This window comes from Bidens hawaiensis, unplaced genomic scaffold, assembly GCF_021521415.1.
Source record: "Bidens hawaiensis isolate Kalapana, Puna unplaced genomic scaffold, B.hawaiensis_p1.1 tig00033472_1, whole genome shotgun sequence".
In the NCBI taxonomy this organism is placed as follows: Eukaryota; Viridiplantae; Streptophyta; class Magnoliopsida; order Asterales; family Asteraceae; genus Bidens; species Bidens hawaiensis.
This window is the reverse complement of record NW_027495726.1, coordinates 58,495-83,774: the sequence shown is the minus strand read 5'-3', so window position 1 is coordinate 83,774 and position 25,280 is coordinate 58,495. Positions and strand designations below refer to the sequence as shown.

The 25,280-nt window shown below is 35.8% G+C and overlaps 1 protein-coding gene and 2 pseudogenes across 3 annotated transcripts; all 3 read right to left on the bottom strand.

The window, feature by feature from the left end:
* Positions 1-1,379: 1,379 nt before the first annotated feature.
* On the bottom strand, positions 1,380-9,936 carry LOC143584822 (formin-like protein 20; annotated as a pseudogene). The gene is made up of 17 exons (XR_013144433.1): positions 9,537-9,936; positions 7,422-8,125; positions 7,068-7,283; positions 5,010-6,983; positions 4,728-4,851; positions 4,403-4,474; positions 3,663-3,761; positions 3,461-3,502; positions 3,272-3,352; positions 3,111-3,161; positions 2,960-3,041; positions 2,783-2,877; positions 2,632-2,703; positions 2,425-2,541; positions 2,266-2,334; positions 2,110-2,176; positions 1,380-2,010 (listed from the first exon to the last, which is right to left on the bottom strand). The product of XR_013144433.1 is annotated as a formin-like protein 20 (transcript).
* A 2,847-nt stretch (positions 9,937-12,783) lies between these two features.
* On the bottom strand, positions 12,784-14,845 carry LOC143584821 (eukaryotic translation initiation factor 5A). Its single transcript, XM_077066774.1, has 5 exons — positions 14,639-14,845; positions 13,580-13,702; positions 13,443-13,499; positions 13,281-13,355; positions 12,784-13,191 (listed from the first exon to the last, which is right to left on the bottom strand). Exons 1-5 carry the CDS (start codon positions 14,759-14,761, stop codon positions 13,090-13,092), a joined length of 480 nt encoding a protein of 159 aa, XP_076922889.1. The 5' UTR covers positions 14,762-14,845; the 3' UTR covers positions 12,784-13,089.
* Positions 14,846-20,936: 6,091 nt separating this feature from the next.
* Positions 20,937-23,136, bottom strand: LOC143584828 (flavin-containing monooxygenase FMO GS-OX-like 9; annotated as a pseudogene). Its single transcript, XR_013144434.1, has 7 exons — positions 22,387-23,136; positions 22,222-22,292; positions 21,985-22,152; positions 21,806-21,888; positions 21,552-21,687; positions 21,221-21,394; positions 20,937-21,137 (listed from the first exon to the last, which is right to left on the bottom strand). The product of XR_013144434.1 is annotated as a flavin-containing monooxygenase FMO GS-OX-like 9 (transcript).
* Positions 23,137-25,280: the final 2,144 nt, after the last annotated feature.

Genomic DNA, 25,280 nt, shown 5'->3' with positions numbered 1-25,280 from the left:
AAATACCACACCACCTCCACAAGGGGAGGTAAGGAAGAAAATACATTCCAATTCCTTACTCACTCTCATATTATTATTATCTTCTCCTACAATCTCTTATTCTCACACCGGAGGGTTACCCCAAAGAGGACCCCTCTGTCCCTTTCTGAGGGGTAAGTTCACGGTGCTGCTCGTTTTGTAGGTGGAAGAACTCATACTCCGGAGAACCATCGGTGAAATAGCATACTCATACCCGAGGAAAGTTGATCGTCTACCAGTGAGCCGATCCACGTTTCTTCATTACTTTTAAAAAAATCAATATTTTATTTTTAGTTTTATTTGTGTTGTTGTGTACGTTATTAATAACTTTATTTTGTTTATTATTATTATTATAATTATTACCGATCTTTAAAAAAAATTATATAACGTTTATTTTTTGTACTTGTTTTGGGCACTCGAAATCTTGAAGACGGCCCTAATATCAAACTAGTAGTAAACGGGTGAGCAATTGCTAATAAAAATCAAAATAAAAAATTAAAGCGATTAAACGTGCATGGTGACCACAATGTGTGTGTTGATAGTTGCAAGTCGTTTTCCTTTTGCGTGTAATAACTTCAATTCAGGATATTTGTTTTCCTACGTTACTCTTTCCTAAAATCAATATTAACCAAAAAGGTTTGTTTTCTAGCCCACCCCACCAAAAACAAGATGACTAGAGTAACAAAAAGTTTAGTTTTAAGAAAATTAACCAGGCCCCTTGCTAAATTTCATTTAAAGAAAAAGTAATTAGGCCTCTCTAGCAACCTTTGAAATTGACAAGAGATCCAAATAGAAGAAAATCGGCCTGTTTGTATATACGATTCTATTTACAATTCAGTTTTAACGGTTTTACGATTTGCAACTTAGAACCGACTGGCTGTTTAACATTCATTATTATTATTATTATTATTATCACTTTAGAAATATAAGGGAATGCATTATATATATGTTATATATGTTAACAAGTGTTATCATTGGTTAAAGATTAATACTTTTGAAAAATTCTTTTGATCTAAAATGGCAAACTGCCAATACCAATCATCAAACCTTAAAATGGTGAAAATTGGTGTTTCAGTCGACGCAACTAAACTAGCCAGTTCGGTTTATATATGTTTTCAACAAATTTAGCCATTTGGCCTAAATTTTAATCAAAATAAGGCAAACTTCTGAAAAATATTCTATCAGGCACGAATTTACAAAAGTGTTTTCGTTTACGTAGACAAAAACAAACACAGGTTTTGATTCAAGACCATTCGATGCACAATGTTAGAACTTAGAACTACCTTAAAAAATGTCTAAATCCAAGATAAATCACAACAGAACACATGAACACAAAAACTACATTCAACAGTTTTCTCATTTGAAAGTCAACAAAAAATTGTCTAAATTTGCACCTTCTTCTCACTCTTGTTACAACATTACACCAAATTTAAGCCTACTATCTATTGTCAATCTACATTTATATACAACAAATTTCATGGTTAGTTTCTATCCTAAATCAATTATCAATGTTAGTATATGGTGTTAAAAAATTATATATACATGGCTAATCACTGTACTCTACATAGTTACCGGTTCACACTCCCTACGTCTGGGCGCATTATTTCAAAGGTCAAACCGCCATTGATGTGGTCAACTGATAATAGGATTAAAGGTCACATCAATTTCATCTCTCCCTCAGAACATCTTGTTCTTTGTATTTACTTCAACAGAACAGAGAGGGGTAGTGCATGCAGCCTATTGGTTCACTTCACTTGTGGTGCGGCTAGCATCGGGTTTGCATTGACCGTACCCAATTGATCGGATTGTATGGAGAATAAATAAATAAATTCCATTCAGCTCATTTTCCACCTTTTTTTGTTAAATTAATACCCTTTGCTTTCTCCATTTCGACCTCTTTTTGAGCTTTCTTTTTTTCTAATTCAGCTTGTTTAAAGTTTTCTTCATGAGCTTTTCGAAAAAGCCTCACAAAGTTTAAAAGGGTTTGAGTAACTGCAAAACACATATAATATCCATGTGTCATTTTTTTTATTTCTAACATTTAATCATATGAAAAAGGTATACCGGGTGCTTTATAGTTTATATATTAACCTTGTTCAAAAGGGCAACGAGCAGGATCTTCACCAAAATATAGGGCTAAGGCATCCGCGTTTCTACCCTGTAAATGATTTACAGATCAACCGATAGTTAGATTTTATGTGTCTTGAAAATATGTCAATTTGCAAAATTAGTTTAAAGGGTTCTTACCGCCACATTGTACAAATTGTTTACAGACGTCACTTCTGACTCAGCAAACCCGATGAAATTGTTTAGAGTCTTCAAACAGTTCAAGAAAGAGAATTAATAAGCAGAATGTAAAATTAAGTAAATAATATTTGCATTATTGGTGTGAAAGAGATAATTTACCTTATGGAAAACTTCAGATACAGGGCCATCATTTGCGGATGCTTCAAGTTCTTGTTTAACCTTTTCAAGTCCTTTCAAAATGGCTTGCATTTCTTCTGCTAAAGACTTCAATTGTATCTGAAATTGAAAACTTCGGTTCATCATTTTCTTCACCAACAATAAACAGTGATTAAAGTTTAAATTTCAAGAAAAAAAGTGAAAGTGAACCTTAGTTGCTGCCTCCAGACTAACAAGATCCACATGAAAATCTAAAAGGGCTGGTGACTTGGCGGCAAGAACCTGTAAAATGATGATATACATATGATAAAGATCTAAGACATTAAATAAATGGCAATACTTATGCATAAGCAACTTGTACCTTGCAAAGATAATGCATTAAAGTCATCTTGCTGTCAGAGGCCCGTGTATCAGTGAGTTTCAAAAGGCTATCCAGCTTGAAACCGACTGCAGAACCTGTATAGAACCAAATGTGAAATACACATTATAGGAATTTAGTTATTAAAGTACATGTAGTATTCAATATTGATACTCTTACCTCTAGCAGTTCCTTGATTTAATGTATTTCCCAAATACAAAATTCTTTTCATGATTTCCTTCAATTTAAGAGAAGTTCGGACCTGATACCAGAAACAGGATTGTATAAGGTAAATAAACATGAAACATCGTAAACTTTCTTATTTAAGTACCTCGTCACATGCAGAGTTTACAGTGTTCAGACTCTTTTTAAACTCTGAAACCTGAAAGAAAAGGACACAACGAGATTATAATAATACAAAAGTAACAAACGAAAAGAAAACTTAACAAAAGAATGCTATTAGATTACTCAAAATATACTATAAAAATTTACCTGTGTATTGAATTGAATTTTGAACAGAAAAACCCGTAACTTTGATTCCACACGTGGCACCTTCATTAGCTCCAGAAAGAACTGGGAAACAAAATTTATTAATAAAAAATTAAATAACATGTAAGAATTAACAATTTGACATCCCAATTGTAATAAAAAGATGAAATAATTCATGCTTTGGGTACCAACCTGTTCACACTTGCCCAGCATCTCCTTGTCACCTGTATAATTCTGACAGTTGCAATGCATAAATAGAACGGCAGCAAATTAGATAATCAATGAAATACCTACTATATCATTTTATGGAAAAAAAATCACACTAACCCAACCCGAGCATATTGTGACCTCTAAATTAGTAACAGAGTAAATAAAATAAGATTATGCATAATACCTTGAGAAGTTCCATCTCTTCTTTAGTAGGACAAAACTTGATAAGATTCTCTACTTGATCACCATCTAAAATTGACTCATCCATAGCTAAAGCAGCAGCCTGTAATTCCAATTTCAAGTAAAGTTTTGTTTTTATTCAACTCGCTAACAATTTTTTGAATATTAGCAGTGATAAAAGAGTAAAATTTTTTTAAAAGATTACATCAAGAAGTCAATCAAATTTTTTAAGTTGACAAATCATCTATCCTTTACTATATATGATACAAATATATGATACAAAAAAGTTGAAATCATTTAGAAATTTTATGTTATAAAACAAGTCACATTATATTTTTTTTCTTAAAGATAGCAGCATTTTTTAAATCTGTCATGCTCAAATATTCATATCAAACAAGTACTTACATTACAAAATAAGTACTTATAATAAAAAAAAATTATCATAAAACCATTTATGTTTTACTAAGATACACTGTAATAAATATAAACATAGTAATAAGAAGTCACTAAAATTTATGATCTTTGAAATCACCATACTGATGCATGAAGCATGCCTGATAATTAGTGCAATTGTGTATAAAACACAAACACCTACACTTAGAACTATCTTCTAACCAAATCTTCTAACACAGAAATATATTGGATATCCATTATAGCATGCATATAGAGAAGAATCTATTCAGACATGTCACTAATTAGGAAGAAGTACCAAGCATCACTTTAGAATATAAAGTCCACACTTACCATCATGTCAGGAAGTGGCATCTTAACCTTTGTAAGCATGATTTCCGTGTTGTTAGCCCTCCTCAGATCAACCTAAAGAACAAGTTTGCAAAAGGAAAAAAGTAAGGTCAACATGAAAAAAGTGAAACCACTAGATGTTTGCATGAAATTCTGTAGTCTATATTCTAAAGTGATTATTGCGATCCAGTTATACTATTCACATTAAAATATGTCAAGTTGCACCATGAAAAATATCCTCTGCTATAAAAAAAATGTCAATTAACTAAATGAAGTTAACGCAATTTCATGGACAAGATATTTAATTCATAAACTAAGATTGCATTACCAAGTGAACTTTTTCAGGTTTTGAACCAGTAGACTTGCGCCTCCCTCCTCCTTTTGAAGCGTCTTTCTTTGGGACTGTGGCAGAAAATAACGTCTCAAGTTCTGACACATCAAAATCTGGTGCACTACAATTCAATAATGTACACCCGTCTTAGAATGAAATATATCTAAAAATGTGTATAAAACTGTCTGCAAAGATATGTTGTTTAATTTCTCACAAGGAAAATAATGAATATTGTTCATTGACATGAAAACCACATTAAGAGGACAGAAAGTAGAGTACATTTGGGGCTCTCCAAGTCTTTGTAATTCTTCCCACAAGCTTCCTTGCAATGCACGAGTAACTTTGCTCCAGTGCAGTGGCTTTAAATTAGATCTTCGTGGTGCTGCAGCTGTTCCAGCTGGACGCGCAAATCCCCGGCCTCTAGGCGGAATAGGTCCATTACTTGGAGGGCCAGGTGCACGAGGGTCCCAACGGAGGTGGTGGAGGGCCAGCACCTGGAGGTCTTGGTGGTCCAGGTGGAGGAGGTGGTCCAGGTGCACGGCCACCGGGGGGAGGTGGTGGAGGCGGCCCAGGTGGACGGGGGCCACCTGGTGGAGGTGGTGGTGGCGGTCCGGGTGCACGGCCTCCTGGCGGAGGTGGTGGTGGAGGCGGTCCAGGTGCACGGCCTCCTGGCGGAGGTGGTGGTGGAGGCGGCCCGGGTGCACGGTCACCTGGTGGAGGTGGGGGTGGAGGAGGCCCAGGCGCACGGCCACCTGGCGGAGGTGGTGGTGGAGGAGGTGGCCCAGGTGCACGGCCACCTGGTGGAGGTGGAGGTGGTGGAGGAGGTCTGGGTGCACGGCCTCCAGGTGGAGGTGGTGGTGGCGGAGGAGGTCCGGGTGCACGACCTCCAGGTGGAGGTGGTGGAGGAGGAGGTGCTCCACGTAATGGAGGTAGGGGAGGTGGAGGTGGTCCCCCATACATTGGAGGCGGAGGAGGAGCACTCCGTGAGGGAGGTGGAGGCGGTGGTGGTGGTGATGGGGATCCATATGTTGGTGGTGGTGGTGGTGGAGGAGGAGGAGGAGAAGGGGCACCATACCTTTGAGGTGGTGGTGGAGGTGGAGGTGGAGAAGATGAAGATCCATACATTGGAGGCGGGGGCGGGGGTGGTGGAGGAGATGAAGAAGATCCATACATTGGGGGTGGAGGTGGAGGTGGGGGTGGTGGTGGAGGCAAAAAAGATGGGACACCATATCGTGGTGGCGGGGGTGGAGGTGGAGGTGGAGGCGGAGGCGGAATAGCAGCTGCATTAGTGTTGTAGATGTTGGATGAAGGAGGAGGTGGCGGAGGCGGAGGTGGAGGTGGAATAGCAGCTGCATTAGTGTTGTAGACGTTGGATGCAGGAGGAGGTGGCGGTGGTGGCGGTGGTGGTGAGGCCTTGGTTGTAGGTTTTACAAAAGTATCTCTATCAGCTGAAGGAGAAGGTGGTGGTAGTGGAGGACGCGGTGAGGTAACCTTTGGTGATTTTGCTTCCAAATTACTAACAAAAGAACCCACTGACTTAGCTGCAGAGTCAACTACTTGAGCTGCTTGTTTCCTAGTTGTACTCTCTGCTTTATTACCAGTACCTTCAACCGACTTTTTCTCCTCCTTTGATACAGCTAACATAGGAGGTGCACTATTATATCTAGTAGGCGGATAAGACACATGCAGCGAGTTTGTATACGACCCTTTATTAGGTGGGATCCACCATGACACCACATTCGGTTTTGCCATTCTTGTATTCGCCCCAACTTCCGGCTTACCTTTTTGCTTTCCATCCAAACCAACTTTTGAACTTTTTTTACTCAACTTCTTCCCTGCACCCTCTTCTTTCTCTTGCTTACTTTTTACCCCAGCCAACTTTACTTCCTTCCCATTCCCATCTGACTTATTATCTTCATTAGCAACCGCCACCGTGAGCTTCAAACCACCATTAACATCCCCCAAATCATTCTCATAAACCTTAGTTTCAGGTTTTTTGTTCCCGTCATCTGAATCATAGTCTTCAAATGCATCAACTTCTGGTTCTGGCTCACCCTTCAAGACAATATCACCATTCTCAACACCCAATTTAATTTCTTTAGGTAAATGACCATCTTGCCCTTCCGCGTTGCTAAAAATCTCGTCTGCCTCAAAAAACTCCTCATGTGTAGGACTTTCTGTCCCATTCTCATTTTCGGATTCTTGTTCTGTGGTGATCATAGATTGTAAAGTATCAGCATCTGAAAAATGTACCTGATACATATATAACTATGCATTCAGCTTCTAGATTTTCCAAAATAAGGGCATTTCAGTAACAAGAGAGAGCCAAAAAACTACCTCTGCTTTAAAGTTCCTTGGTATCTGGTCCCGTGCATCCCACATAACATCAACATCATCACGACTCAAATTCAGTACACTGTTTCGCACAAACGTTGTGTGAAACATCACTCTAAATATCATTTCCTCCCTACTATGATCCAAATGTATGCATTCAAGAACCACATCCCCTTGAACACGGTGACGAATATCAATTTTCACCAGTTCACACTCTTCCTGCAACCACAGACATATATAATATTAGAGAGTGCTTGGAATCGCATAATGAAACTAATTATCTTATATTTCGAATTGCAGCCATCAGAATCAGCTTCAAAAACTTAGATTTCATAATTGTCCGATAAAAAAACTCACAGGCTGATAGTAGCGGGCTTGTTTTTTGTTTTTGGAGGATCTAAATAAAAGTTTAGAGCTCCTATTGGCTGTTGTTGAAGATGAATCTTGACCATAGATTCGAATTACAGGTCGACAACCCTTTTCACCAAATAAAGGAAGAAAACTAAGTATGATACAATCCAGACCTAACGGTGTGTCTGAAGGTGGCCAGTCAGATCCTAAATTTCTTCTGGAAATGTATTGAAGATACCTCAATTGAGAAGGTTGTGGATTTAAAGGTGTTAAAAGCTGAAGTAGCTCTTTAGGAGCTTGTTTATACACCATTTCAAGAGTCTTTTGTTCACCATTATATTGTTTTCTAAATAAAAGAAGAGCTGCAAGCATAAATGCAAGAACTGGCCATCCGCCCCTTTCACAATGCATTAAAAGCACGTTTTGTTGACCAGCTAATGACAACCAACTTTCACTAGATCTCAAAAAGTGATGAATCATTTCTAATGGTAACATTGGGCATCCTTCATATTGTCTAGGGTATTCCATTACTGTCATATCGTATTGTGATAATATGTCTGAAATTTGGGTCCTTCTGTCACCTTCTCTAAAGTTAAAAACCATGAAAGATGAATCAGGATAGTAGTCTTGAAGTTCAGCCACAATCCCTCCCATGTAGGTCTTGTACTCATCTTCTTCAAGTACTTCAGTTGAGAAGCAGCAATCAAAAACTGCAAACGATATTTAAAACCGTTAACTTAAATCATAAATCTTTAAATGTAGTTAAATACTTGTTGCCTAACACTATCCCATTATATTTTCTTCCCATGGATGTAAGCCAGTAGGGCTGTAAACAAACCGAACCGAAAAAGACCTTGTTCATGTTCTTCTGTTAAGATTTTATTGGACTAGCGAATAGTTCACGAACACAAACAATGTGCTAATTGATTTGGCTAACTGACATCTATGCAGTTAATGTGAAAAAATATTGGATATCGGTCAAGGACCGATATTTGAGATAACGGTTATCGTGGTGAGATATCGGTGGGATATCGATAATTTTAATATCATGCAGAATGTGTATATATATAGCAATTTAACGCTTACAATTTAGTATACTCTCCTACCAATTACAAATTACCCTTTTGCAACTTACAAAACACTAACAATTGTAGCAAGTAGGAACTGATTAAGACTTGAAACACTAACATTAAACACTAAAAATTAAAATTAGGACTTAAAAAACTGATATTGGGAAAGTCGATATATCGGTCAAATATCGATCATCGGGATCAATATTATGACCGATATTGATATATTGGCGATATCAACTACATAAACTGACATTGTTCAGTGTCAATGGTTCAGTCCAAATACCAAGTTTGTGTTGCTGTTTTTGTAACATTCATATTCATATGTTTAATTTACATATATTTTAATCATATAATGCTCATATATAGTTAATAATTTTGCTTATATCTATACGATAAGATTATTAGAAAACTCACTATAGAAAAATTAAAAACCTTGAATGAACAAACATAAACAAAAAACCTTTAACAAACATATACGGATATAAACAAACACAATTGAACGCACATGGCCTATGTTCGTGTTCGTTCATTTATTAAACGAACAAACATAAACAAACTTCCCGTCAAACAGTTCACAAACGTTCGGTTCGTTTCAGCCCTAGATGCAACATTATATCTATAGAACAACCAAAAAGATCTTATGCAGTTATGCTACATTTTTGTATAATTAGTAATCAAATTTGCAAACGTTCAGTTCATTCATAGCCCTAGATGCAACTATATATCTATAGAATAACCAAAAATCTTAAGCTACATTTTCGTATAACTATTACTCAAACACGCAGACAACCTGTTTTCCTAATAATTCAAACCTGTTGACCAATTTCCCCCAAATTCCAAGTCAACACATGGACATAGATTAGATATTGCAGACCTAAAAACCAGCTTACTAAACTTACGCACATCCTAATTAAGAGGATCAATAATAATTAATAATAATAATCCAACAATTTCAGCAACAAAATCAGGAAGCTAAACTAAACTAAACCTAATTATTATTAGTGTTTAATTATATAGATAGATAGATACATTAGATAGATACACGTACCATAAACTCTCTCGGAGATCTCGAGCAGGCGATCCGGTGGCTTCCGGTAGAAGAACCGCTTGAACAGCGCCATTATCTAATGGCGCTGTTACCTGATCCAATATTCTGATCCAATTTTGTTCAGCCACTAATGTTGACTGTATAATAATAATAATAATAATTGATTAATTTCCAGATCGATCTCGTACGGCTCTAACTTCACTGGTGAATTTGAATCCAAAACCTAATTGACGAACTCGATCTCTAATTGATTGTTTAATAATAATAATCTCAGCAGCTGAGTGTATCAACAATTGTGACAAGTTAATGGAGCAATTGTGTGAATCCAAGTGAGATGCGAATGAAATGAATCTGTGATTATGATGTACACGTGGACTCTGGAAAGATCATGAAGGAGATATGTGAGAGATTTAAGGGTTTCAAGTTTGAAGAAACAAAACAAAGATGAAAGATGAAAGTTTTATTATTATTGGAGTGTATTTTTGTCAAGGGGGTACATTAATATATTATGTAATATGTGCCTTCATCGAGTGTATTAGACCATCATTTATGGCTTTATTAATTGTGTTTGAAATTTTACATTAGATACTAACTTATACTTATAACAACAATAATATAACTAACGTCGGTGCTGAATAAGGCTGGCATATCATGTATACTCACTCGTATAAGATTGATACGAGCACGAAATGAAAACTAATCGTGTATCTGTATGTCAAACCGGAACACAAACATTTTAATACCATGTATACATCACAATAAGACACAAACCTACCGCAAGATCGGAGAAAGGTTTGGCCGGCCGTTGGAGCTACTGCAACTGTGAGGAGGCCGGACTACTAGAGAATCAACGATGCGAAGAGGTGGACCGGAGAATGAAAGGGTTGCGACTACCGGAGATGTGGAGGGAAACCACCGGAGAGGGAGAACCAGAGAAGGCGTTGTGCATCGTCTGCTTAATGTTGGATTGGAATGACGCGCGCCGTGTTCTACTGTTGGCATAAAACTTTATGGTTAACTATTTACGAATATAACATATATATATATATATATATATATATATAAGAAAATCTAATCAAGTACTAATAGGTACTTAACAGGTATATTTATATATACATGTTTAGTACACGAAACCAGTTAAGACCATACCTTATACCTGTTAAATTCGTGTAGGTTAGTGTCATGTATTCGTGTATCGTGTCTAAACTGCTAGCCCTAATGTTGGCTTTCATCTTCGATGATGAGGGCAATCTCATTTTGCTCGAAAAGTAACTTCATATGCCTCTAATAAGCAAGTGATTGGGTTTTATAACGATCTAAATATTGTAAGTTGTTTTAAGACGGCATGAATGTAAGTTGTTTTAAGTCGACATAAACGAAGTTAATTTTTCGTTAGAGTAGGGTTGTCCTTGTAAAAAAAAGTAAAAGTTACTAATGTCATTGTTCATATTGTCAACACGGATTATTATTGATAAATGAGTTATAGTTTAATTTAGATTTGTGATATCCAAATTGTATACAAAATTACGGTTACACTAGTGATTCATGTATAATTACTTGTAAAAATAAATAACGAACTTAGTAACCCAATGGGACTCATGTTGTTTGGTATGTTTGTTTTGTCATCATTATTGATTTGGCTATGGTTTTAAAGTAATATATTGATTAACGTTCATTATAAAGATTTATTTTAGTACTAAAACCATTGGTTACCAGGCATCTCATCTCTTTGATAAGTTTGGCACATATATATACATATATATATTTACGAATATTGAGATATCTGTGATTTTAAAAAAAACATGCATTATATGATTTATTTGCTGAACATTTTAAATAACAAAAACAAACATTTGTTTATTTATCAGCAAATAGGAAATTATAGATGTGTGTCACATACTCACATGTTTGCTTGGTTGTTTATAAATTAAATAATAATAGTAGTAATGATAATATAATCAATATTCATGCCTGCTCAACATCATATTTTGTGATAAAGGTCAAGAGATTTACATATTTAAGTTAGATTTCAAAACTTGTTTTTCTTAATTCTAAAATTTATGTTGAAGTCAGCGTTGAAAATATTAAAAGTATAGAAATTCGTAGTTTTAACTTTGAATATTACTTTGTGTATAAGATACACAATTTGCTTGTCATTATTTTTTTAACTTCTAATAAGAGCATTACTTGGTGTATAAGATACACAGATAGTTTAATTTCACAAGTTTTGAATTTTTAATATTATATTTTACCTTTATGTTTAATAGCAGTGCTCTAGCCAATGAGCTGGTGATGTAGTGGTAAAGAAGATAGTTGGTGTTCTATTAATTTGGGTTCGGCTTCTGCTCCCATAATTGAGTTTTGGTGATACAATTACGGCATTACCAGGTGATGATGGGATACTAGACGAGTAGATGGCGTTCACTAGTTGGATACTTGAAATGCACGGGTTTTATCTCTTCGCACTTTCGTGCATTTGGCGAGTGTTCACGGACGTTGGCGTTAGGTGAGGGTTTTCCCTGTATCGAAAGGCGAGTGTTCACGGGCGTTGCCTTAGGAGAGGGTTTTCCCTGGATCGAAAGGCGAGTGTATCCGATGCGGTGAATTTAGCCAATAGCCTATTTGGAGGATTCGTTGGTTGTTCAAAAAAATAGCAGTGCTCAACGGTATCCCGGTGACTTTCTCTAGGAAATGTCGTCGGTTTGAGTCTCGTTCGAGAAAAAATGGTGTGAGCGAGCCAACAATTTTACCACAACGGGCCTTTAGGCGGTTGGTTTTCAGTAAAATTGATGGTGGGCCAGGATCACCAGCTTTGTGGTAGTAAAAATAAGAAAGAAGACATAAGCTAAACGTCTACTATTTCTTAATGGTTTGCTTCTACCATTTCACTAAAAACGTTTAAAAAAAACATTGAACTATTGATAGAAGTTTCAACCACAGAGAAAAAGAAGCTAATAATGCATTCTGCATAATTATGTTCTGTTATAATGGAGTCAAAACTAATTATTGACCTTAGTCGAACACTCGGACCCATTCTACCGTAACTATTTGTGAATCATTACTCAACAATCATATATCATATTCCAGCTGTTTGGATCAATGTTTTGTGAACGGCAAACCGGCAGGCAGCAGGCTTATCAGTCCCACACGGTATAAATAATTTAGAAATAGACCAATATACATACAACATGCATAAAACATATAAAACACCTCAATTATTAAATAATATTCAGTAGTGCAAAACTAAAATACTAAAAATCAAATCCAGCCATTGATCCGGTTCACCGGCAACCGATACAAATGGTATAAGGGTACTCAACCAGACAAGTTATGTAGCCAGTTATAACACAGAGAGTAAATAAGATAAAAGAGTAATTGAAAGCAGATAAAATCCAGTGACATACACTTGTTCGTAGCCCAAATAGAATGGACTAGTCATACTAGTGCAGAAAATAAAAATGAAATGCTAGTATTACAACAGAAAAAAGTTTCTGTTGATATCACAACCGACTGACCGACCGTCTTCTTTAACATAACAATAAATATCAGGAAACTACTTTGGACCGATGTCCTTGAGAGCACAGATCTGCTCCTCTCCCATGGCAGACATCACACTCACAACCAGGTCTTTCCCCTCTGCAAATCCATCCTTAATCTGCACAGTTTCAATAACAAAAATATCGCACCTTTAAACTTCGCAATGAAACATTGATAGCTGATAAGAAACGGAAGATAACGACAAACCTGAGTGAGGAGAGCATCATCAGTTGGCAGTTTCAGGTCATCCTTGGTGTTACCATTTTCAGTCAGCAAGCTCACCTGGGATAATTTATTCAGTTTCAAAAGTAAATCAATTAACGAGTTAAAAGATAAGTTAGTTCAAAGAAAGAAAGAAAAAGAGCATACAAATCCATCCTCAGAGATATCAATGAGCTGGTAGTCAGTGCGGCTAACATGAGGGACCTGCAAAACAGGTACAAATAAGAGATCATTAGGATTTGAATTTTTTTTTTAAATCTTGATGGTGATTACTGATTACATACATCACAGTTATGGGAAGATGGGACAATATCTTCAAGCTTTTTCCCATTGAAGATGTCAATAGCAACAAAGTGACACTTAGCATGACCGTGCTTGCCGGTCTTGGAGGTAGAAACTTCCACAACCTAATAACAAAAAAAGCATCATGCACAAGTCAATTTACAATCAAATTCTAAAAAAAATTTTAAAAAGTTTCGAAATTGTAATTCCAGTTAGCATATTCATGAATCACAGTGAAATTCACTACAATTAACAGATATATAACTATACTTGTTAAAACAACATGAATAAAGCATAGCTTTTAAGAACCACAACTACTCAAATCATACAACTTTTCCAAGATTAAAAATACGATTCAAAGCTTATTTACTTTAGAAAAACAAAGATTTGATCAAGTTTCAACAAAACAAACACAGTATATACCTAGTTTCTATCAACTAAAGCACATAGTTTGTCATCTAAATAACTTCAAATTTATGTTTACATAGCTTAGAACCCTAAAAAACAAGTTTTTTTAACCAAAGATCACCTAGGTTCGTTCAAACAGCTAAGAATCAGAGTAAAAGTATAACAGTACAAACACAGTTTATTAATTAAGACCTTTGAATCAATCAACTCTACACAAAAACCAACTACAAATTAGATCGGTACCTAACCAATACTACCGTACTGGTACCAAACTTATTAAAAAGTGTGTACCGAATACCGTACTGAGTTTACCAGTATTCGGTACAGTACCGGTAGGATATGTGCCCTCAGTACCAAACTTATTAAAAAGTGTGTACCATATACCGTACTGAATTTACCAGTGTTCAGTCCAGTACGGTACCGGTATAGTATGTGTACTCGGTACCATATGCTGATCCCTAAAACCAGCTAGATGTTAACAGATCTAGAGCAAACTTTGCGCAACAGTTTGATACTATTTAACTTTTAAACAACATCCAATAATTACAAACCCTAACCTAAACAAAAACCCCCAAAATCCAGTACCAAAAAATAACCTAATCAATTACACACATACAAATGAACAAATCGATAATCAATTACAGATAACGAACCTTGCAAGCACGGTTTTTGATAACAATGTGACCGCCTTTGCGAATAGTGCCGGCTTGCTGAGGATAAGTCTTGGAGGCTCCGGCATCGGCCTTGGATTCGAACTGGTGCTCTTCGTCCGACATGGTGATTGAAACAAAAACAAATGTGTTGAATGGATCGGAAGAGTAGTGGTTAAGGTGGGTGTTGGTGTTGGTGTTGGTGTTGGTGTGGTGGTTATAAGTAGGGTTTTGGTTTGTGATGGGTGTAGGGACGGGGTTAGCCTCAGCCGTTGATCTCGTTAGATGTTAGCGTTGAAACCACGCCCAGAATGTGCCTTTCGTCCATTGACTTTTCTATTTTATCCAAAACTTATCCGGAAAGATCAGCTCTTTTGGCGGCATAACGACTGTAAAGTAGTAGATGGCTTTGAAAGACAACGTGAGACCGTTTAAGATAACATAGTCTAATTAGAGTGAGGGCAATGAGACTCTCTATATATGAAGGTGGTGCTTGGGATTCCTTATTACAACTCCTTATAACTTTTCAATAAGTTAATAAGTTACAAAAGTGTAACTTATTAAATTTTCTCACTCACATCAGAAGCAATCTCAAATACCTTGTTCATATTCAAAAAGTTAATAAGTTATAAATTAATGAAAATAAGTAATCTCAAACACCCTCGCGGGAGTGCGATGCCTAACACGCAATAAAGTCGTTCAAAAAAACGTATCATCTATCTTATTATTGTTACCCTTCATTAGAATTTTAATATTTATGTATGTATACTTACTAGTCAATCGCTAAGAACGCAAACGAGTCGAGTTGTTCGCGAGTCACTTGAACTCGGATTGAGAAAGGCTCAAAACGAGTCGAGTTTTTCAAGCTCGGGCCGAACTTGAGTCTCAAATAAAGCTCGTTTAGTTATCAAGCTTGAACTTAAGCTTTGAGTATTTATAAGTTTTATCTATTTTAGATATCTATATATTAATTTAACACTCCGCAGTTGAGCTCGAGCCGAGGTTAGGCTCGTTTATAGTTTTATCAGATTATATAAAAATAATTTAAAACATATATAAGTTAATTTATTAATAATAACCGAGTCGAACCGACATCAAGCCTGAAAGGACAATTCAATAGCCGAACTCGAGCTTTAGAAAAAGAGCTCCAAATAAGCCGAGCTCGAGCCCTTGTAAGTCAAAACGAGCCGAGCTCGAGTCTTGTGGAGCTCAGGCTCACCTCTGCTTGTTTACAACCCCTGGTTATCACGTAAAGAGCATTTTTATGGTCTTGTTTCAATCCTTTGTCTTTTCGGTTTCGTAACATACTAATATTATGAGTTTTAAAATTAGATGCAATGTAATTAAAACAAGTGAAAGTCTATTTTATGTTATTCTATGTTCAGTTTATAACTTATGTTTGCTTTATAATCTGTATTTCTTGTAACGTTGTTTTTATTGAGATGTTTGTCAATGTTGTGGATAGAGATGTGATTTGTTTATCTATGGTTGGGATAGATGTGATTTGTAAATTGTAATACTTATGTACACGTATGTCTTTTGATGTTGATTTATACCATCTTCCCATCGAAATTGAACATCTCAAGTCAACAAAAGTGTTTGTGATATACTTGTTAATGTTTGGCTTATAGTCTGAACATTATTCTTTTTGACTTAATTTGAGTGTTAGAATTTTAATGTCACCTTGAAAGAATAACTTTATTTTTTAGATTCTAAATTAAAACATTAATCAGTGATGCAAGAATTGACAACTGCTAAACAAAACCTCATGATTTAAGTTATTTAATTGTCAAATTTAACATTGACCTATATTAGAAAAAAAGCAAAAATCATAAATATCTTGTGTTATGTATATTTACAAGTTAAGTGTCAAACCTATATATCTTTCTCAATTTATAGTTAAAAATTAAAAAATGTAATAAAAAATTTTTAAAAATACTTCAACTTCACATATTCTTAGAACTAACGTAAAAATCTCAAAAAATTGTGTAAAAAGTTACAAGATAGAAATTTTTGCCATGGATGGAAAATTTGATTTTTCGTCATCATGAACTTGAATATGAAAAAATTATTCGTCAGGTCGTTCTACGTGGGCTATATTTATGCATTTTAGAGAGACATTCTGACGAATTATAATAATAGAGTATCTGCGTAGTATTCAGTTTTATTTTTCGCAATTGTTAAGTCATGTGTGTTCAATACATTCAAAGAAATTATGTTGATTATTTAGCTTTTTTTAGTTTATTCTTTAACTTCATATGTACCAGTTTTGCCAAAAATAATATGAAAAACAAGAATATACTTAAGTAGATTCGTGTGAGCTACTATTTCTAGACTTAATGTTTGGGCCTTTTGTTCTTTCAGGCTTTAAGTAATCAACAAACAATTGGGCCTTGTTACCGTGACATCAAAAGCAAGACAAAAAATAAAATGATTGCATTAAATACCAATGATGAAGTATGAAATATGTAGCTTGAACTCTCATCACTTAATTAAAAAAATCACTGATTCCATTGTGCCGATTGGCCGAAAGCCTCTTGGCACTTTCTCAATGAACTAGAGTGCATCCTAGTCAACCCATTCAATTTGACCCGGTCTGTGTTTGGAGTTGGAAAAAAAGCTTGAAACCGACGGAGAAATTAAAAACCGCAACATTCATGTTTGTGCTGGGACGAGTATTCGGTAGCGTGATTGGGTTTTGGGGTGTCTATAAAATAGTTCACGAGTTTGGCACGCTATATTTGTAAAAATCTACAGAATTTTTTTTTTAATATTGAAAAGTTCTGTTAGTCTGTTAAAAAATCAGTTTAATACCGGTATTTGCTTTCGGTCCAATAATAATACTTAGTTTATGAACAATAGAGTAAAATAAAATTTTGTTAAGATTACTAGAATTATTCATTAAACATCTTGTGCTTATACACCTCAGTGGAATGGTGTTGTTAAATGAAACATAGGCATTTACTTGATGTGGCTACTCTGGCTAGATCCTTAATGTTCATTGTTCAACGAGGCGAGGCGTTCCTTTGTTTTTGTGGTCTGATTATGTTTTAACTATTTGATTAACACAACAACACAGTCTGTTTTAACCGGAAAATCTGTATATGAAATGGTGTTTGGATCTAAACCTTCTCTGTTACATTTAAGATCATTGGGTTGCTTGTGTGTTTTTCGATCATGCTTGATCCTAATATTTCATCTAGAGCTCGAAAAAGTGTGCTAATTGGATATTCTTTAACAAACATAGGTTACAAGCTTTGGGATGTTAAACAAGAAAACTGAGTATTTTCTAAGAGATGTTAAGTTTTATGAGATTTTGAATGTTGGATGTTACCACTTTGAATATTTTGAATGTTGTCACTTTGTGTAAGGCCTCGTTCCCGATAGCCCTACTTTAGCGTCGGATTTACTCATAAACACAGTTCTACAAATCAGAGTTTATTAAAACTTTCGCGGAATATAAAACTTTAACCATTTGTTATAAAACATTTAATATTTTCTTTGATACCATAACACAAACATTATATTTAAAACATCTTTTCTTCTATCTTCAGATGTCAGCCGTTCAATCCATGCCACGTGCCATCCTCATGCTAGCTCTTTAGCTTGCTCACCTGCGTGCATACTAAAAGTCAGCTACGCTGAGTGAGTTCTAGTTAATCAAGCAACTTGTCATACAACCACTACATGCATTTATATACGTGTCCGAAGGCACATAGTCCACTGTCTAACCTGTTACTTCTTAACCACTTAAATTACCCCTACAGCTTAGCCTCTTAATTACTCCTACGGCTTAGCCACTTATGCCACTTTATGCCTCTTTGCCACTTTAATAACGAATAACGTTATGCCACTTTGCCACTTTAATAACGAATAACGTTATGCGACTTTGACACTCTTACTAGACCCCTATCCACTTCTATCACACTCTACTGCTACTTGTCAACAACACACTTTATATCATTATATCATTTACATAGTAAGCAAGACACATAATAGCCATCATACACACTAATAACCACTTGACAGTCACTAACCTTGGCGATACGTGCAATATCCGAAGATCGTTCACGCACCGGCAAGTATTATATATTAGCTACTTGTTTAACATCTATAGCATACACTTATCACTTAAGGTAAGTGTATTCACACTTCACATCGAGTATGCACACAGCCCCGAAAACATAACAAGGAAATGGGGCTAGAAACTCACCTGAACTCTGCTTCTTCCTCCGATAGTTGTTAATCCCTTCTTTAACTGAGATCGGCTGACTGTACAAGTTACACGTATCAATACTCATCTGATCTAATCTAACGGCCTTGTATTAGCTTACTTCTACTTAGCATTTTTATGGTTTTCCTTTATTTTAACCTTCTCTTAAGCCCTTACAAGGCATACCATCGCGTGTGTACACCTGTAAGTATACATATACGAGTCGCCATGTACCCGGGTCTTAATGTAAGCGAACTTATATATATAAGCGAACTTAGATATACAAGCGAACTTAGGTATATAAGCGAACTTAGATATATAAGTGAACTTAGATTAAGGCGAACTTAGATAAAGGCGAACCTGTATGTCAGCGAACTTACATAAGCGAAGTTAACCAGCATGCGAACTTATTCAGTAAGCGAAGTTAACCAACAGGCGAACTTATTCAGTTAACCAGCAAGCGAACTTATTCAGTTAACCAGCAGGCGAACTTATTCAGTAAGCGAAGTTAACCAGCAGCAGCTACGGGTTTTGTTTTAACAACATTTAAACCTTGATATGATGCTAACCATTCCCGTAAACGTTCCGCCATCCATTTCCGGATAAGTCTTAACCCGGGGAACCATAAAGTTTGGACCTTTAGGCTTAAAACGTTAAATACTAGATCTAAGGTTTATTTTAAACGAGCCGTTCATAACCATGAGTTCGTTAAGTCCATTTTAATATTCAAGTTTGCAACTTTACGATTTGTCTAGACCCGATCTATCATCCTACCAATTTTCATATAAATCCGTTCATGAAAAGTAAACTTTTTTAACAAAAACGTACATTTGAGGTTTTTGTTTGAAATCACTCGAGATGCTCAAAACCATATCAAACGAACTCCGATTTGAGTGATTCAAGCGGCCACGGAACCGTCTCGTCCCGATCTACAAACCCATCAGCTCACCTTCGCCGGAAACCACCGATACAGTCGCCGGAATAGTGTAACAGTGGCCGGAAATCTTCATTTTGAGCTGCTACGGTTTTGCTGATAAAAACCGTACTTCCCAACCTCTGATCAAAGATCTAATCGGTGGGAATCTTCATTTATATACCGTGAACACTCAGTTAAAATTTGGGACCGATCCTACGGCTAGATCTCCGGGAATCTTTGTGTCATTGTGGGTGGTTTTCTCAAAAACGGGAATTGGGTTAAGTGTGTGTTTTGATGATGGAGGCTATGGTGTAGAGATGTATGAAAATGGAAAGGATTAGGGTTTTAAGTGGTATTTATACTCCCTTAAGCCCATGGACCTAAGGCCCATCTTTTCTTTTTGGTCCATAATTAACTTCATCTAATTAGCTTACTTATCATTCCATTCTTATTATTTTATTAATTCTCTACTAACTCAAGTAAACTTTTCCATCATAAATAAATAATATATTAAATAATATTTTAGAAATTTCGGGATGTTACACTTTGAATGCTTATTTGTTTTAAAGATGTTTAAAAAGTTAACTTTATAGTTCTTTTAGTAATAGAATTAAAAAAAATCATCGCTGAATTTGAATCGAATCAATTCGAACTCAGACTGAATCCAAATCGAATTAATTTGAATCGATTTTCTTGAATCTATTTCTAGATTGACATTGAATCCAACTTTAAAATTTTAAAGTTGGACTAATTCGATTTGATTAATTCTAGTATTCTAAAATCGATTTGTTAAACACCCCTAGTCCCTAGTATCTTGTACGTAAGTACGTACGCGTGCTTGTGTGTAGATTATATAAAAACTATAATTGCCATCCCCAATTTATGACCATTTTAGGCAGGAAAAGCACCAACAAATCGGAAAACAAAAGTGCTGACATTGCAATCATGTAAAGAAGCTGGACAACATTAAAAATTCAACAAGGTACACTTGCAAGTCCAAACCATGCCCTTGTTGGGTTGTTGTCTAAGTAAAACTATTGTTTTGGCCGTACTATCTTGCTTTTGAAAGCAAAAGAATGCCATTGATCTTTGCTTTCAAAAACAACAAAAGCCCTTTTGTGGAAAACTAATCATAATATATAATTTTATATGATTTCAAACCCATAATTTATTTAAAGTGAATTCAAAAACGCTTCAGCTTCAAGTTGCGTAAAATGAGGACTTCAATGCGCAACTTGAAGCAATTCGTCGTCATATGCATCCCGATATGTCTCCAAGTTCACATCCGAATTGATCAAAGCCGAAAGACAAAGATCTTTCCTCCATTCTTCTAAGTGAGGGAATCCAACATAATCTCCATACTTATCACAATACTACATCACATTGCTCACTATTAGTATGTTTCATATATATATATATATATTGAGTCATTAGTTAATTAAACAAATTTGGTTACCTCAAAATCGGCTATATCATGAGTATTATGCTTAGGAATACCGGCGGCTTCTCTAGATTTATAAAACTCTTGAATGGCTTTCATCATTTCATCTCTTGATGGCAAACTTCTCTTGCCAGAAAGCAACTGAGCTATCCATTTTGCTTGTGATTCAAAGAAAGGAAACCCTATAAGCTACATCAATCAATGGCCACCAAAATAAGTTAAAGAAACAAGCTTTTAATAGTATTACACTTGAAGGGACTCCGTTAATATTAATGGGTGGTTATAAAATATAAGTTAGTTGTATTATGTAACAAGTAAAGAAAAGCAAAATGGCTTTTAAGTTTACCTTTCTAGGAATGCCTATAAAGGAGAGAGATGGGGCAAGGTTTGGAGGAAATGTGTGTTCATATAACGGTCCCACTCGGTCGTCATCAATAGCTACCGCTCCTTTAGTGTCAAGAAATGGGAATGAATATGAATACCTGCGTGTTACAACTTACAATACGTGTCAATACGAGTTTTAAAATCTATACATATATTTATATAAATTAAAACACGAAGCTTGTGTAAGACTAAAGTTAATATTCTTGTTTGTTTTACCCTGTGCAATATATGATTGTGTCTGCAGTGAGCCATGAACCGTCGACAAAAACAACCCGTCCATCCTCATGTAGGCATTCTATCTATAACACGAAAACCTCGTTAAACTGGCTGGATGGTACACTTTTTTTTTATTAAACAAATGGTCAAGAAATGAATATATTATATATCAATCTTACAATGGGATGAAGATGTAGATTATCATGTTTAGATATCACTTTTGATAAACCTTCCGAAACATCAAGTGATTTGGAACTAAGATGGATCTCTTTAGCTACATTCACAAGCTCCATTGATATATCTTGCCCACTCAATGAGTTCCCCACTACCACCACCACCACCACCACCTACAAGTATTCGACTTATTATAAACGCGTGCACGTGCACAAACACATTAAAAACAACCGTTTGGTTACCTGGTCACGAAACGGCTCAGGAACCCTATAAAGGTGGCTATGCATTTGCTTCCTTCTCCATGCATCCATTCCTTCATAGTTTGAAAGTAAAAACATAGGTCAATATATAAAATGTATGTGTAAAGGATGATAACTATGAAATATCATATATATATGATATATGACCTTTGATAGAAGGCAATCTAGGATGAGAATAGTGTCCGGTGGCGACAACAACTGCATCAAACACCTCTGAGACCGCCTCATCGGAATCTTTAACTTTGCTTCTAACAATCCATTTCAAATCTTCTCCAAATGCACCATAGTCAAGTATCCCAACATATTCAACTTTTGTATTGAACCGAATCATCTCCCTTAAACCGAACCAATCACAAAAATCTTTAAGGTACAAAAAGAGTTCTTTATGACCAGGAAACCTTCTTGTATCCCTACCTTTCTTGATCAAGAATGGGAAGTCAGTAAACCCCATAATCTCTCTAGGCGATGTGAGCCTTAACGAATCATAGCTACTACTATGAACGGTTAAACCCACGCCTAACGGATCTTGACCTTCAACTTTGGGATCATATAACCATTGCCCTCCAACATCATGATTTTGTTCCAAAACCACCACATTTTGGCCTTCTTTCTTGAGCTCCCGAGCGGCAACCAAACCCGAGGGGCCAGCGCCAATGACACACACACACCGGGGCGGATTCCTCACCGAAACCATAGTGTGTGTAAATGGGATTGAAGTAGTTTAAAAATGAGTGAGTTGGGTGCATATTGTGTGAAGGTTGTGTGGTGTTTTATACTAAAGTTATTATGTGAAAAAGATTGCTTCTAAAGAGGTAAACAAAGTTAGGAAGATTGATTCTTCCAACATTGTATATCTTAAAGTAGGTTGTAACTTGTATTATTAGTTTATTTTAATTCTTTTTTAAGATATGATTATTATTATACATGAACTGTTAAGGCTGAGGGGTGTGGGGCTTTAACGGGGGCGCTAGAGCCCCTCCGCTCGCGCCCCTAGGCGCTAGCACCACACCCCCGGGGCGCGAGAGGGGCGCGAGAGGGGCGCGAGCACGAAAAACAAAGCAGGCGCAAGCCCCTTAGCGGCTGAGGATGGGCGTAAAGATGCATGGGAATGTGTGATCTAGCCGTTGGACATTTAAAATGAGCCGTTGGGCTCTTATTTAATAAAAAAAAAAGTTTTTTCTTCCTATATATAACCCATTTCACATAAAACAATTACCACAACTTCAAAAAAAAACCAAAAATCAACTCATCTTCCAAACTTTTTTTTAAAAACATGGCTGGAAATTGGTACCCAAACCTAGATTCAGATTATGTTTTTTTTAGTACTTTTATTTTTATTTTATTTTTAGATATTAATGTGTTTTTTCATTAATGTGTGTTTTTTTTAATAATTTATGAGTTTTTTTAATAATACGTTTTTTGAATATATTTATAAAAAAATAAAAAAAAAATCCGCTGGAGCCCCTGCTGGAGCCCCTCCACACCAGGGCCAGGGGCTCCAACGGGGGCTCCAACACCCCCCTTATCCAGTTTCTCTCTCTGCCACACGTCATAATATTATTGGCTGGAGCCCCCACTCGCGCCCCCATTAGAGCCCCCCACACCCCTCAGCCTAACATATTTCTAATAGTGTGACATGCAATCATAGGCTATAAGGGTACCAACGTAGGGGTTGTAATCATAATGTAGGAGTAGATTTTGTTAAGTAAAGTGCATATGGTTGGCTAGTTAGCTACCGACACAACTTGATCATAAGTTAGATTTGGGGCCAAGAATCATCAATGTAGTTTGTCTTGCAAGCCTTCTTACGTGGTTGGTTCTAAATCTAGTTTTTGCCTGATCTACTAGGTTATAATTATTTTTATTTTAAATGTTAAAATGGTAATTATTTAAACTGTTTTATGGAAAATCATCGATACGGAGCATGAAGTTGCGCAAGGTGGTTTTCTTTAATTATATTATCTTATTAATTTTCTTTATGGCAAAAACCTCGATTTCTTCATGTGCTAGGCCGTCAGGAGACGCAAGGACGGAAAAATAAGATATGTCTTTGTATTATAGACTAAAACGGAAAAATAAGATATGTCATGTTTTTCTCATTTCTTTTAACTATCTTTTGTTATAAATCAAACAAACAATTTAATTGATTTTTAAATTGAAAATAAAACAAAGGGAAATTGTGTGTATATATATTAGCTATTTCTTGTTATATATTATTATAATTATGCATAATTGGTAATTGGTTAAGGGAAATAATGAAAAAACAAATAAATGAACATTGTGTTGTTGAAAGGGGGTTGGTGAGTCCAAGTATGTTCCCTTGGCTTCAAGTAGGGGCAATCTCTGTGGGGTCTAGTCCATCTTTAATTAACAATGTGTTGTTATTCACTTATTTGTTATTTTTCTTTACATTTCAGAATGTTTATGATATCATAGTTTTAATTTTATACTTATTAAAGGATTAATGTGTAAAATATACACTTTACTCTCTAGGTTTTATGATGACTATGCTTCTTAATGCATTACTCTTAGCGGTCGAATTGATAGCATTGTTAATTTGTTATTATAGGCCAATTAGTGATAGTTTTGATTTTTAAATTCTGATTTTCCTAATAATAATCTATATATCACCCACAAAGATAAAAATAAAAAAACTTGAAACGAAAGTTTTATTATTTAAAAGAAAACAACTTAAGTAATGTAGGTTCCCAGTCGGATCTACACGAGATATCGCGTTCTACGTAGGTGCGGAATCCCTACGTAAGACGTTACGAGTATAGAAAACAATACGAGCTAACACACGATACGATAATCAAACACACGTTGTATTCCAACCGTAAACAAGTGATACTATGATCACTGAATACAAACTCTCTGACTCGAATACACGAATAACAAAACTCTAATAATGAATAAGCCGTAAACAAAATAGCTTATATAGACACGACAACGCATGTTCAGGCGAAGTTGTCCCTAACTTCGCTTGTCTAACAAGTTCGCCCATATAAGCGAACTTGTTAGCAACTTCGCTTACATACAAA

Bases quoted from the DNA above. Each gene is read 5' to 3' on its own strand.
- LOC143584821 (XM_077066774.1), bottom strand. From the start codon at position 14,761: ATGTCGGACGAAGAGCACCAGTTCGAATCCAAGGCCGATGCCGGAGCC. The intron at 13,356-13,442 runs GTATGCTCTTTT...AAATTATCCCAG, and splicing joins ATATCTCTGAGGATGGATTT to GTGAGCTTGCTGACTGAAAA. The intron at 13,192-13,280 runs GTTTGTCGTTAT...GAAACTGTGCAG, and splicing joins ATGATGCTCTCCTCACTCAG to ATTAAGGATGGATTTGCAGA.